Source organism: Lasioglossum baleicum, chromosome 9 (genome assembly GCF_051020765.1).
Source record: "Lasioglossum baleicum chromosome 9, iyLasBale1, whole genome shotgun sequence".
NCBI classification, from domain to species: Eukaryota; Metazoa; Arthropoda; class Insecta; order Hymenoptera; family Halictidae; genus Lasioglossum; species Lasioglossum baleicum.
The window spans coordinates 17,044,490-17,059,107 of NC_134937.1; the positions used below are offsets into that span (position 1 = coordinate 17,044,490).

Below are 14,618 nucleotides of genomic sequence, written 5' to 3' on the forward strand. Positions count from 1 at the left end.
TTTCTCCTATTACGGTCTTCGTAAAATCAGGTATAGCCATGAAAACAAAGATCCTCAATCTAATTGTAATCAACAGCTTAATTGAGGATTACTGATGTTCGATCTTTGACTTACCATACCGATTCAAATAGGATTCACAGCGAGGAGGATACAACGCGAGAAGATAAGTTAATCGAATATATATAAAGTCAGAGAATATTTTACAATTATTAATTATATTTCGTGTGGTGAAGACTTGATTGCTGTACCCTGAATGAGACGTAAAACGATGGATTTGGGGAACGTTCCTTCGTTCATATTTATTGTTTCTTAAAAGCGGGCAAGGACTTTTAGATGCTACGTTAGTTATCGAATGATATACGATTTTTATAGTTCAGTTGACCGTCGATGACCATCTAGATGGAATCGTGATGCTGATCACTAGTGATTGCTGATAATGTTTGGTAATCGATGAATTTGTAAATATTCCATTCCGAAAGCCGGTAACAAATTAATGTTTCTTCCAGATGATTATCGTCGAACAGGTCTCTGAAAAAAAGAGGAGATAGAGAAGACAGGAGTGAGCGAGAGAGAGGGAGAGAGTGAAAAAGAGAGAGAGAGAAAGAGAGAGTGGGAGACATAGAGAGAAAAATCGTTGATAGGCCGTGAAAGGTTGCCTAAGCCTGCTCTACGCTATTGAACCTTAATCGTTATAGTCATAAAATTATTTTGTACTAAGAACTGTTTATAATTTTGTATCTAATCTCTGTAAATATCAAGCAGATTGTCTATGGCTAATAAAGCTTAAACAAAATCGACATAAGTAGACTATGTAAAGGAATATATAAATATATAAATATATATATATATATATATATATAGGTATTTATATTTTAATTAGCAACTAAGAAAGCGAACGAGAGGATGTAATTAAATTTCACATAGGCGAGGACTGGTAATACACCAATGTACAACGATCTAGGAACTATTTGTATTATACAGGTGACAATTTAAGGGACAAATCAGTAAAAAAAAAAAGTATACATGTTAATCGATAGCCACGTATGTGTACAGGGCATCGTCATCGAATATGTATCTTTTAAACTACGAAAGAAAATTTCTATGGAAAGTCAGTGTTTTCATTGCGTGTTATCAATTCGATGAAATATTTGTAAAGTGTACTTCTGGAATTCTTTATCGTATCCGAATCTATCGTTGTATTGAGCGTCGGTATTAATATGTGAGCTGCAAAATATAATTTCTTTAATTTATCGTAAAGCAATATTTTTTGGAAAACCCTGTACAGTATTACGGCGTAGGATGCAACTAGTCATTTATGGCACTCTACATATAACGATTAAATTAAAGTGTACCTTCTACGTTAAACGTGACATGCGAAACGTTTGTAAAAAAAAACAACAAACAGGAAAATTATGTATAGAGAAATGTGCATTGAGTTTCTTTCGTTTATCGTTTAGTTGCAATTACTATATATATATTTGTACTTTATTACTGATAAAACAAAATAATCATCGGTTGCTCTATTATTTTTACTTTCATCAATCTGTCTCTGAATGCGAACTACCATTTAAACATTACTGACAGTAATCTAAGTCTTGTGAAAGATAATTCTATTCATGTATCTTATATGTATGTCTCGTAAAAGCGGAAGTACACGTTGTAAGTTCAAGTATGCGGGAAGCACAACGATAAAACCTATTTGTATCGAACAGTCAAATGAAATGATATTACATATTTCAATGAAAATTCATGATCTCTCCGAAGTTCTCACCTTTCTTCCCTACTACCAACGATCATGCAATATTTCGAAGATGCAAGAAGTATTGTTTTCATTTTTGAAAAATATTTTAAGAAATTTATTTAAAACGCTATGCTTCTGCAAACAGGTCAGGTCCGATCCGGCTGAAATTGTGCAAATACTTAATTTTATATTAAAAAAATTTTTTGAGGAACATTGTCCATTTATTTTAATTTGAATTTGAATTTAGAAGGATAGTACGGTGATAGTATCTCGTCGATGTTGAAACCAACATCGTCTTAGGGTACTCGCACAGTGGACCCGTTTCGGCCGACGTCCGACGTTGTGTCTCTTTCTCGCACGCTTGAAAAGAGAGACAGATGCGTCGAACATGTGCCAAAGCGGACGAAAACGGGTCCACTGTGTGCGTACCCTAAAATGTATAAGATGTGTCCCGGCTAAAGATGATGTACGATCTGATCCAGGCTAAAGATGATGTAGGATCTTGTCCATACTAAAGATGATGTATATAGGAGCTGATCCAAGCTAAGCACTAGAGTAGGGGGCAGCACTCTCACTTCTCTCATTTCCTCCCTGCATATACTCTCTTGGTACTTTTCCTCTCTGGTACTATTTAGTAATGTATTCTATGATCATGTGCTACACGTGTTAGACAATGTGTAATACACGTGAGTGCGGTAAACATCAGTACAATTTGTTTTTTTTTTAATGTTCTTTGTTAATGACAAATTTAATTGAATAAACGTAAAGTTTATATACACTTTGTCATCATGAAGAACAAACCAATTCGTCATAAAGAATGCAACACCTTTCAGGTATACACATAACCTACGAAAACAACAACCGCCTTGTTTGTGAAGTGTTTATCAAGTATTATTTCTTTTATAGTTTAAGCCGTTTTCCGAAAGGATAAATGAAATTGACGTTGATATATTTCACCGTGTCACACATCGAAACGAGGAAGATGATGAAGTCGAAACATATTTCCATCAAACTCTTCAGAAATGGAATCTTCTTAACCTCACAGAGGGTTATTGTAGCTTTAAGAAACAAGTTCGTGACATTATCACGCTTGCCCAGTTGATTAATCAGAAACAATTTGTCATTGACACGCTATTAGAATACTTGGAGAAGAAGGATGTTCTGTTCCTGCAGCCAATTTTAGAGTAAGTAATTTCTCCATTTGTTAATTTTTCTACTGTCATCTATGTAAGTACTACATATGACGATTTATCACTAACCGTACCGGGTACAAAATGTTTTATAAAAATGACAAGACTGAATTTATTTAGATGTTTCACAAATTTTTTATTAATACCTGCTCGAATAAAGAAATTTATTGAATAATTTCTAATGGAAGCAGCTTCATAATTTCAATAATTCAAAAATGAACAATGTAAAGGCGTTTATTTGACTAGTCGCTGTATAGTTAGTGTTAATGAATCATTTATTACGTAAAGATAATGTTGACAAACAAAACTCAATCAATCACACTGATGAAAATATGTACATGGTTATAAATAGACTGCGAATGTTTATGCATTTTCCAATTTTTGTAGACAAATTTTAAGAGAAATTGGAATCAAATAAAATCCTATTTTTAATGGGAACAGCCTTAGTAGATCTAAAACAAATAAAAATTGTACAAAATTCTATCAAAATTTATATTCTAGCTTTTTTTGAAAATTTTCATGAGCCATAAATGCATTAAAATCCGCAGTCTATAAATCTGTTTCAATGAGTGTTTTACATGAATTTTTCTTTGTAGATTAGTGGTAGCTGTGTCTAAAGATCTGCAGAAAGATTTTTACGAGTATTTCCCTCGGTTTTTGTTAGTCATCACTGATTTATTGCAAACCAAAGACACAGAACAGCTAGAGTATGCTTTTACAGCATTGGCATATCTGTTCAAATTTCTATGGCGTTATCTGGTAAAAAATATTAATGCTATACTGGATCTGCTATTGCCATTATTAGCAGATACACAACCAGCTTATATAAATAATTTTGCAGCTGAAAGTTTTGCATTTGTAGTGCGTAAAGTTAAAGATAAAGATTCTTTTTTAAATACTGTGATCACTATCCTAGAAAAAAATCCTAATGCTGTATCAGGCTGTGGGAAATTATTATTTTATGTGATTGCTGGCACACCAGGACAATTTCACTCATGTGCAGAACAAATGCTTTCATTATATTTGAATGCATTGAATAACGATGATGTCAATCAAGATTTAATGTTTAAAGTATTGAAAGAAATAACGAATTGCTTTGTGCAAAATATACATCCACACAAATGTCAAATATTCTGGTCCGTGTTATTAAATGTTATGGACACTTCTATCGAGAAGACTAAAAGCTTCCAACCAACAGCTGGAAAAGAAAAAAGTTTGATTCTCATAATGCAACTATTGTGTACAGTTATTAATTCTAAAAATGGAAGATTCGTCTTAGAACCAGTGCCATTGATAAAGAAATTAGTACAGACTTTGGATATTTTCGAAGATGACAGTGACGTTCTGCAAGAGACTCTAAATGTAGCAGTTGCTATTCTTTTAACGGCCAATGTTAAATTAATGCAAGAAACTTCAAGCCAGATATTATTTAAAATTATGGCTGTAAAGGATGTAAAATTATTATACAGAGCTGTTGAAAGTTTGATGGATTATTCGGCATTTGAAGCAATGATATTACCGCACATATTACGACATAGTGTCACTAATCAATTCACAAATGATTCCTTACGATTATTTGCCAACATAGTGAAAACAAAAGTTCCACTAAGCATAAATGGAATTAATTTGAATAAATGGCAGAAGTATGTTTTAGACATTCGAGGTGCAAAATTAGAGACAATTGACTTTTTCTTGAAAGAATTAAAAGGTTTATCAGATAATAATGTATCAACTAGCACATTGCAAATGTTAATTGTTTTACCACATTTGAAACCTTTACCAGAAAAGCTCGTAGACGTTTTAAAAGAAGAGATATTTTCTCTGTATGGACGAATATTGAATGATGCTAATACAGAAGATGATTTAAATAAATTATGTTTCAGTTTTTTATTAGCATCTGAATCAGCAATCCATATTTTAGAGCCTGAAATTTTACATAACTTCATGGAAACACAGGCTATAAAGATACCGGATCTTTTAGCTAAATATCCTGACAATAAATTCATTTTGAATGCAATAGATTTATATATAACATATTTCAGTATATCTGAATATAAAGAAATGTATATAAATGTTACTGTCTTCGACAATATAAACAACAGTCTTGCATCGAAATTGAGTTCTCCTTTCAGCGATGTTCGACTGGTTGTAACTCATTTGTATTCTTTATATTCTAATATTGAAGAAGTTAAAGGTTCTATAAGTGATACCGAAAAAAGCCCCATGGAACTTTTGTATTTGGCAGAATGTGAGCCTATAACGGTTCAAACTTACAGAAATAGATTACTGCACCTACAGGCTTTATCATTTGAAAGTACAACACTGTCGAATTTAAAAGCCAAGTATAATGATATTCCGCTTAGGTATTTATTAGGATGTTTGTACATAAACTTTTCCATACTATGGGACCATGTGAGTAAAATTATTGCTACGTACGCGAACAAAGAATGCGAGCAATTTTGGCAAGTATTCTTAACAGAATTGAAATTGTGCCATAAGGAGGCACCAGACTATAAAACATTGTACGAGTGTGATATTATTTCTGAAATAGAAGTGGAAATACAGAAGGTCAAAGACAAGCCTGATTATCAAAATCATACAATCCTGTTGTGGAAGTGTATGGGAAATTTCTCGCATTATTGTGAAATGAAGAACAGAGACATAACAGGAATATTTATCGATTATGTAAACGAGAATTTCTTCAAGACAAATTCCGAAGACGGCAACTGCTGCAGTATCTTACAGACACAAGTGCTGGACACTCCCGATAGCAAAATGGAAGTTGATGCGGATGATGAAATTGATCCTGAACTTGAAGAAAATGAGGACGAGAAGGATGAAGCAGAACAGAAAATGGAAACAGAAGAGAAAGAAGTTCCTTCTACAAATAGAAAATCGAAATCAGCAGACGCAAAGTCGAAACAAATGTTTATGCCGAGTCGGGTTTACAAGGCGAAGGTTTTAATTTCTCAATTAGAGATATTTGGCAACATAGCAAATCCGAGAACGCTGTATAGGGAATCAGAGATGCAGAAAATTTACTTGGATTTATTGTCCTCGAAGAATCCTGACATTCAAAAGGCTGCCTTGAATTGTCTTCTCACTTATAAGCACAAGTATCTACTACCGTACAAAGATAATCTCGTCAGTTTAATTAGTGAACAGAATTTGAAAAACGAATTGACACGATTCAAGATAGATGAAGAGAGTAGCATGATACAGAGCGAACATCGTAAAGATATTGTACCCATATTAATGAGACTACTTTATGCGAAAATGGTATCAAAGACAGGGATGAGAACTGGTGGTAAAGGAGGCGGACTTATAAGACGAAAATTAATTCTGCGTTTTCTAGCTGGCACTCAAGAAGATGAAATGATCATATTCGTAAAAATGGCGTTTAGACCCTTTAATAAGTACATGCCGTTTGAAGTCGATGAAAAAGTTAATTTGGAAGAGTTAACGCAAAATATTATTAACTCTGTTAACCTGAATAACGTAGTGCCACCTAAACGTTTGCAAAGCGCTATCAATTTACTTGGAATTTTAATTGAACAGTTCGGCAGTAAAATGGGACAAAAATTGTTACCCTATTTACTTGGTTTGGTCATATGCATTTTAGCGGAAGTAACTGGAATCTTGCAGAGATCAGATAGAGTTCATGTTGGCTACTTACCATCCATTAGAAATGTACGAAGAAGTTGTATCTTAATATTAGTACGATTCTGTGCTCACTATGAGGACTATGACTGGAGTAAACATGAAATGGACGCTTTGTTTAATACAGCAGTCTTTCCATGGCTAGAAAAGTTGCCTATCGAGGGTATCCACAGCCCTACTCCTTTACTAAAGTTGTTTACCACATGGAGCCAAAACTCGCGTTATTATCCGTTATTTATAAAGTATCGAGCTGACAATAAGACAATCAGTCCTCTACCATATGTTATGCGTCTTTTATTGGGTCCGAAGACACATCCATCTGTAATTAATGCAATACTTGAAATGATTGAGAGAATGGTAACGTTGCAGGATTACGGGAAAAGAAATGAGAATGATATGGAAACTGATGGGGCCTTGGTTCCTTTAACGCCGATACTTACTAATTTACTAGAAACAAACGAGGAAGCTCTGTCTAGCGGTGTCAACTTTGGATCTACTATACTTTTACCTCACGTTTTCAGTATTTTGGAGTACATTAAAAAGAAACTGGAGAGAACAAACAGGGGAGTCAACAAGACAGAGTTGGTTATTTTGTCACGCATCTCTGAATTTGTGAAAGACGCCGACGCTTGTGATACTCTTCTTACTCTCATTGTACCAATATTAGTTAGGCGAACCGGCGCTAGAGACGGAGAGGAAACGATTATTGAATTAATCACCACTGTCATAAACCTCATCAAACACATTAAAAAACCAGAAATCCATTTGCGTGCAATTTTACCGCTATTGGGTACAATTTCGTCCGTTCCTGCACGCAAACTTTTCTTGGGCCTTTACCAGACTATTGTTGAAAGATCTGCAGAAGAGTCTCGTGAAACGCTAATGCAAAATTACAATATAATAAATGCTTTAAATGCATGGGATCGAAGGTGGCTTGATCAGCCAGATTTCCAGAAGAGGCTGGACGCATTCACTGAGATTAATAGTGTCGTGGAGAAGGATGAAATTACGTTGGAATTTGGAGTAGCAGTTATTTATAATTGTTATTATTTTCTTAAAGCCGATGCAGATCTGGCTATGAGGGATTATGCAGGACAGTGTTTAAAACTTATTGGCCCGAAATTGGCAATGAAATACAGAGAAAACACAGTAGATAGACGTTATCTAATGGATGAAACAATTTTAGCGCTCATAAAGAAGGGGATTGTTAGTAAAACTGAAGCTGTACGACTTAATTCAATAGGTTTTTTGGGAACTATGTCGATGGAGTGTGCAGAAGTGCATCCTGTCTTGCGTGATTTATCACTTTTGACCAACAAAATAGATCCAGAGGTGGACTTCTTTGAGAACATGCAACATCTACAAATGCACAGAAGAGCTCGTGCACTTCTCAAATTTTGCAGCTTAGCAAAAACGCTGGATAAAGCTCCAAATCCAAGAACATTAACACAATTTATTTTACCACTTGCATCTTCGTATTTATGCAATGAAGCTTTTATACACAAAAACAGTATTGTCGATGCTGCGATAGAAACAGTTGGAACAGTGTGTAGACTTCTACCTTGGCATCAATACGAGATTATCTTGAAATATTACTTGGGAAAATTAAGGAATTCTATTGAATATCAAAAGCAACTCGTTAGACTAATCGTTGCTATTCTAGATTCTTTTCATTTTGACCTATCAAAGTACAAATTTGTAGACGAGTCCTTAGGAGCAGGACGTAGAAAAGAAATGACAGGAGATAAACCAATTTCTTCTGAAGAGGAGCAGAAGGATAAAAACGTTGCCGAAACACTCGTTAGCAAAAATGTTAATGAAGAAGATAACTTAGATGATGCTTTAAATTCTGATAATGTGGAGAATTTTGAGGAAATTGTAGAAAAGGAGCAAAAGGAAGCACAGCAAGAGGAACTTGTGATGGAAAAGCAAACAATACTATCGCAACAAGGAGCAAAAAGGGTGGTCTTTAGTATATCCAGAGAATTATTGCCTCAGCTTCATCGTTCTATTGTGGCAAGAACTAGTCGTGAGAGTAGTCACAAGGTTAACAAAAAGAAGGTTGCAGCAGACAACGAAGAAGAAGAATTAATGAGAGTTCCCATTGCACTTGCATTTGTTAAATTATTGCAGAAATTGCCTGAATTTATTTTAAATTCCAACTTACCCGGGTAAATATCAGCATAACTTGCAATAATAATGTAAAAATTAATAGGAAATAATTGCTGTTATAAAACGACTCACGTTATTTCAGAATCTTTATGAAATTGTGCACCTTCTTGAAATCACGCCTAGAATCGGTGAGGCGAATTACTCGAGAGGTATTGCAGAAGATCATGGTGACTCTGGGTCCAAAGTACCTTCACTATTTGTTAAGAGAAATGAATACATTATTAACAAAAGGTTTCCAAGTTCATGTACTTGCATATACAGTGCAGTCAGTGTTGGTTTCTTTAAAGCCATATTTCCAGAAACTTGATATCAATGAAAACCTTCAGAGCATATTATCTGTAAGTTGTGTCACATGTACGACCAAAAACAGTAGTGTTAATAACGTATTAATAAACCCTCTATTTTCATTAGGTGTGTAAAGTAGATCTGTTCGGTTTAACGGCCGAAGAGAAGGAAGTTATTGGAATTGTGAAAAATGTGTCAGAAGCAAAGTCTACGAAAAGTTTCGATATTTTTCATATATTGGCAGAGTACATTACAGAATCATGTTTGGTGGACTTGATTTTGCCGTTGAAGGAAGTACTAATCAGAGCACACTCGCATAAAACGATTCAGAAAGTGGTGGAGTGTTTAAGGAACGTGGTATTGGGTCTAGCTGATAACGCTTTTATACCAATCGAACAAATGTTGATATTTCTTTATGGTATAGTTTCCGAAAGCATTCCCCAATTGCTGCCTCAGAAAAAGGAGAAAGAATATACAGAAAAAGAAGCGGAAGTGTTAGCCAGACGGAAACCAGACTTGTATATCATACCACGGCAGCCGAAAAATAGAATGGGCGTAAAAGCAGTTTCAAAAACATCGAAAAATACTAATGTACATATCATTATGGAGTTTGGCTTGAAACTCTTTCATATATTGCTGAAAAGAGACAAAATATCTGGTGAAGCGTTTGCACCTTTCATAGATCCGTTTGTACCAATTACTAGCGATTGTTTGAAGTCTCAACATGTTAAGGTAAGTTACCTCAAATATTAGTAGATTGCATAAATTCGTGCCGGATTTGGAAATAAAATTCCATGGTTAAATTTTAAAGAATGCAGCTTTATTAATCAATTATATAGTCACCATTCTTTTCTACAATTAGAACATTTTTTTTATACTCCGCCGTGCAGTATAGTTTACGACATTCAAGCAAATCAGGCACGAACTTTTGCAATCATCTGATATTACTATTGGGTTGGCAAGAAAATAGTGTCAGTATTTTAAGGTGAAATAGAGCCCAATTTTTTTATTGAAGCAATGAACTTTAATATATTTCCTTTTGTTCGATGATCTTTTGCAAAAAAGAATAAATAAGAAAATATTTTATTGATTAAAGTTCATCGTTTGAATAAGGAAATTCTATTTTATTTCACCTTAAAATACCGAAATTACTTTCTTATCAACCCAATATACAGGGTGTACCCGTTAAGTTATGTCACCATTTTTTAGGCATTTCCGGTAGTACAATTAAAAAACGTTTTAGACAAAAGTTTGTCAGTACTTGGTGAGCTACATGTTCGCATATTCTTAAATCTGAAAAAATGCTTTTTACGTAAAAAAGTAAAGATCACCTTGACTTTTTTAAATGGCACCACATGTTTTGGACATCACAGGATTGTTGCTGACGTCGAAACGAACTCAACATTGCATTATCCCATAACCTTGAAATGACTTCAAACTCGAAAATTTGCTGCAAACTTAATTTGAATGAAAAATTATTTCTTACAAAATAAATCAAGTTACGTCAGATATCCGAACTGCCGATACATCTTCTATGATACAGAACTCCGCTCTTTGTACTAGATTTTCCGTGATATAATTAGGGCGTTTCGGTTTATCATCCTGTAAGCGATCTAATCAGCTTATTGACAGTATACCTTTAGTCATAGTTTACTGTATCACGATTTGATCTTTGAGAATAAGTTAGTTTCCAAATACACAGAAATATGTGATATGTTATCTGTTTTCAATGAATGTGGAAAAATTGCATGCACGGCGGAAGATTATACAAAGAACGATTACCAAGTAGAATTTGTCCTTCTAGAGAAACGTTTAGACAATGCAATATTAATGCTAAGTTATTTTGAAGCCAATCCGCACGCATCTCTTGAACAACTTGCAAAAGAATTGAATATGTCGGTCACAAGTATTAATAGAATTACGAATATATTAATATTAATAGAATTACAAATATTAAAAATGACATTAGTTCAAGAACTGCGTGTTACTGATGGACAGCAGGCGATTAGAATTTCTGGCGTGGCTAGCTACTGTCTAATGAAGAGGATCCTGAAATTTTTATGAAAATTATGTGGACAAATTAATCTAAATTTACATATAATGGTGTTTTCAATCGACGAAATCAGCGTTATTGGTCAAAAGAGAATCCACACTGGACACGAGATCGCAACTTTCAAACTAAAGTTAGTGTCAATGTTTGGTGTGGTATTTTAAATGGTCACTTAATCGGACCATATTTCTTCGAAGAAAATTTGAAAGCTGCTCGATATTTTAACTTTTTGGAAAAAAAACTTCCACACTTATTGCAAGTCTATATGTACCTTCAACAAGACGAGTGTCCTGCCAACAATGCTATTATAATTAGGGGATATCTTAATGACAAGTTTAGAAATCGTTGGATAGGAACGTATGGTCCAATTCGTTGGCCACTGCATTCTCCGGATCTGTCGTTGGATTTTTATCTTTGGGATATCTGCAATTCGTTGTATACGACACAACAATCGATAATGTTCAAGAACTTCGGAATAGCTTAACAACGGCATGTAATAACATAAACCAACTAATACAAAGAGCGGAGTTCGGTATCATAGAAGATGGATCGCAGTTCGAACATCTTATGTAACTTGATTTATTTTGTAAGAAATAATTTTTCATTAAAATTACATTCGCAGCAAATTTTCGAGTTTGAGGTCATTTCAAGGTCATAGGATAATACACTGTTGAATTCGTCTCGACGTCAGCAACAATCTTATGATGTCCCAAAACATGTGGAACCATTTTAAAAAGTCAAGGTGACCTTACATTTTTACGTAAAAAAATTTAAGAACACGCGAACATGTAGCTCACCAAGTACGACAAACTTTTGTCTAAAACATTTTTTAATTGCACTACTGCAAATGTCTAAAAAATTGTGACATAACTTAACGGGTAGACCCTGTATACAAAAATTGTGGCAATTGTAATTTTCTCTTCTAACGATTATTAATCTCTTTTGCAGTTGAGCACACTAGCTCTACAATGTTTAAACTGGCTGCTCAAGATGAACCTATCATCGATACAGGAGTCAATCTCTGAAATTTGTACATCTATCTTTAATATACTGCACAAATACGCTGCAGCTGGTTTGAGTAAAGGAGACAATTTTGATCTCGTTATGGCTGGCTTCAAGTGTATGTCCGTAATCGTTCGCGATGTGAAACATTATACAATTACTACGGACCAGCTGAAGGCTCTGATTATGTACGCCGAACAAGATATTCACGACAATGACAAACACGCGACAGCATTTGGACTGCTGAAAGCAATAATCGCCCGCAAAATGAATTTCCCAGAAATTTATATTGTCATGGAGAAAGTTGCCACTTTAAGCATCACATCCGAGTTGGAACACGTTCGGCAGCAGTCTCGTTCTGTTCTTTATTCGTACATAATGGAATATCCTCTTGGAAAACACTTGAACAAACACATTGCGTTTTATTTGACGCAGTTAAACTATGAGATGCAACCTGGTCGACTGAGCGCATTAGAAATGCTTCATAGCATAGTTACAGGATTTCCAGTGGTAGGTAAAGTCTCTACTATATTTCGAAATTGATTTTCAGCTATTTTGATCATTTTTTATATTTTCAAATAGAGAACTCTGGTTCTGAAGTCGGGTCTCATATTCGTAATGGCAAGCCCGAGTTTGGTGAACGATGATGACCCAACCTGCCGCAAATTGTGCGCTAAATGTATTAAAATAATGATTACTCGTATACCTTACAATAAAAGGAGCAAGCTTTTTGACATTGTTCTAGAGTGGTTAAGAGATACCGAGGTAATTACCAGAGAATTATTCATCCTGACGAATATTGTTTTACGATTTATTGTCACAAATAAAATTAATTGTTTTAGGTATCGCACCGTTCTCTGGCTGCTCAATTGTGCGGAATATTTGTCAGTGTAGAGAAAGACACTTTCGAATCTCGTCTGAAGGAAGTGTTACCTCTTGTATTGAAACAATTTCACGCGAAGTTCGACGACAAAGAAGAACCTGGACGTTTCGTGAAATTGCACACAGCTGCTGAATTAAAAATGCAACCCAACATCAAAGATCCAGAGAGACTGAAAGATCATCATATGTTCCAAGTTCTACAATTGTTGTTGAAAATATCGGCGAACTGTACAGCATTCCTCAAAACTGAGCAGTACAAAGAAGCAGTTTGCTCATTTGCTGGTAAGTTTGATGCTCTATTTTACGACCATGTAATTATTATTTATATTTTATATCAATGCAATTTGTTATACATTTCAGAATACAGTCAGTCTTTATTGGCGCATCCTCACGCGTGGGTTCGTCTAGCAGCGTCTCAGATGATCGGATTCATTTTAGCCGCACTTGATATTGACAAGATCCTAGATTTATTAGAAAACCCGGATAAATGCAAAGCAGAATCTGGCTACATGTACTACGATCCTGCTAGTATTATAAGAAGCTTGAGTTTAGATTTAATCGCGCAATTGTTACCAGATACAACGTTTGAAGATCTGGTAGACCAAACCGTTAAGAATTTAATTTTTATCGCGAGAATTCTAAAATCTGTTAATACATGTGATGATGCGATCGTCGATAAAGATAACGAATTGAAAGAAAAAGACAAGCACCAGTTGTCTCTTCCTTGGCTGCTTAGAAAATTCAGAAAGTCTGTGAATGTAGAAATAACGCGGGCGCCAAAATCGAAATCAGTGGTACGTATATGAAATGCTAGTTCTTTTATTTTTTCATTATTGTATTCTAACGAATGGTATTCTTCAGAGAACTGCTTTCTTGAAATGGGTAGCCGGGATCGTGGCAACCATACCCATAGAACATTTGAATGGAGTACTTTTTAGCATAATGTCTCCGATAGCACGTGAAATGGCATCGACTGAAGAGCATAATATCGCTTTACGCCGATTATCAAAAGAAGCAGCCACAATGATAAAGAAACGAATGGGTAACGAAGAGTACACTAGGTTACTCAGTCGTGTACAGCAAAAGTTGGACATCAAGAAAACCGAAAGGAGGAAGATACGCACGCAGCAGGTACATTTTCATATTTATCGTAATGTTGTAAATTATAATGTGTATACTGAAACACTTGTCGTTGTAGTACGTAACGGATCCCGAGCTTGCTGCGAAACGTAAAATAGCTAGGCAGCAGAAGAAGAAAGAAGCTAGGAAGAGGAAAACGAGTACTATGAGAGGGAAAAAAATGGTAAAGAAACGACCGAGGAAAGAGGTTGATTTAGATATCGTATGAAACGTTTAGTGTACATAAAATAAGGAAAATATTGCAGAAACGATACTTTGCAGTACCTTGTGACGTCTGTATTAGATTATTTTATATGATGTATTTATGATACCTTTTTTCTGACAGTAATTATTGTAAATAAGAGAGATAAACCTGTTAAATATGGACGTATATTTTTTTTATTCCTTTATGACGGTGTTCTGTAAAATAAATCATTTTGTGAACGGAGATAACATTTGACCAAACCAACAATTCTTCAATTATAATTTCATTTTTACAATCGTCAAAAATGCCCCG

The 14,618-nt window shown here is 34.8% G+C and overlaps 1 protein-coding gene across 1 annotated transcript; it reads left to right on the plus strand.

Annotated features, from left to right (window-relative positions):
* The first annotated feature begins 1,863 nt into the window (after nt 1-1,863).
* On the plus strand, nt 1,864-14,486 carry LOC143211963 (small subunit processome component 20 homolog). Its single transcript, XM_076430150.1, has 11 exons — nt 1,864-2,574; nt 2,648-2,925; nt 3,528-8,762; nt 8,846-9,101; nt 9,175-9,780; nt 12,047-12,610; nt 12,683-12,865; nt 12,943-13,264; nt 13,343-13,776; nt 13,844-14,113; nt 14,181-14,486. Exons 1-11 carry the CDS (start codon nt 2,530-2,532, stop codon nt 14,328-14,330), a joined length of 8,343 nt encoding a protein of 2,780 aa, XP_076286265.1. The 5' UTR covers nt 1,864-2,529; the 3' UTR covers nt 14,331-14,486.
* Nucleotides 14,487-14,618: the final 132 nt, after the last annotated feature.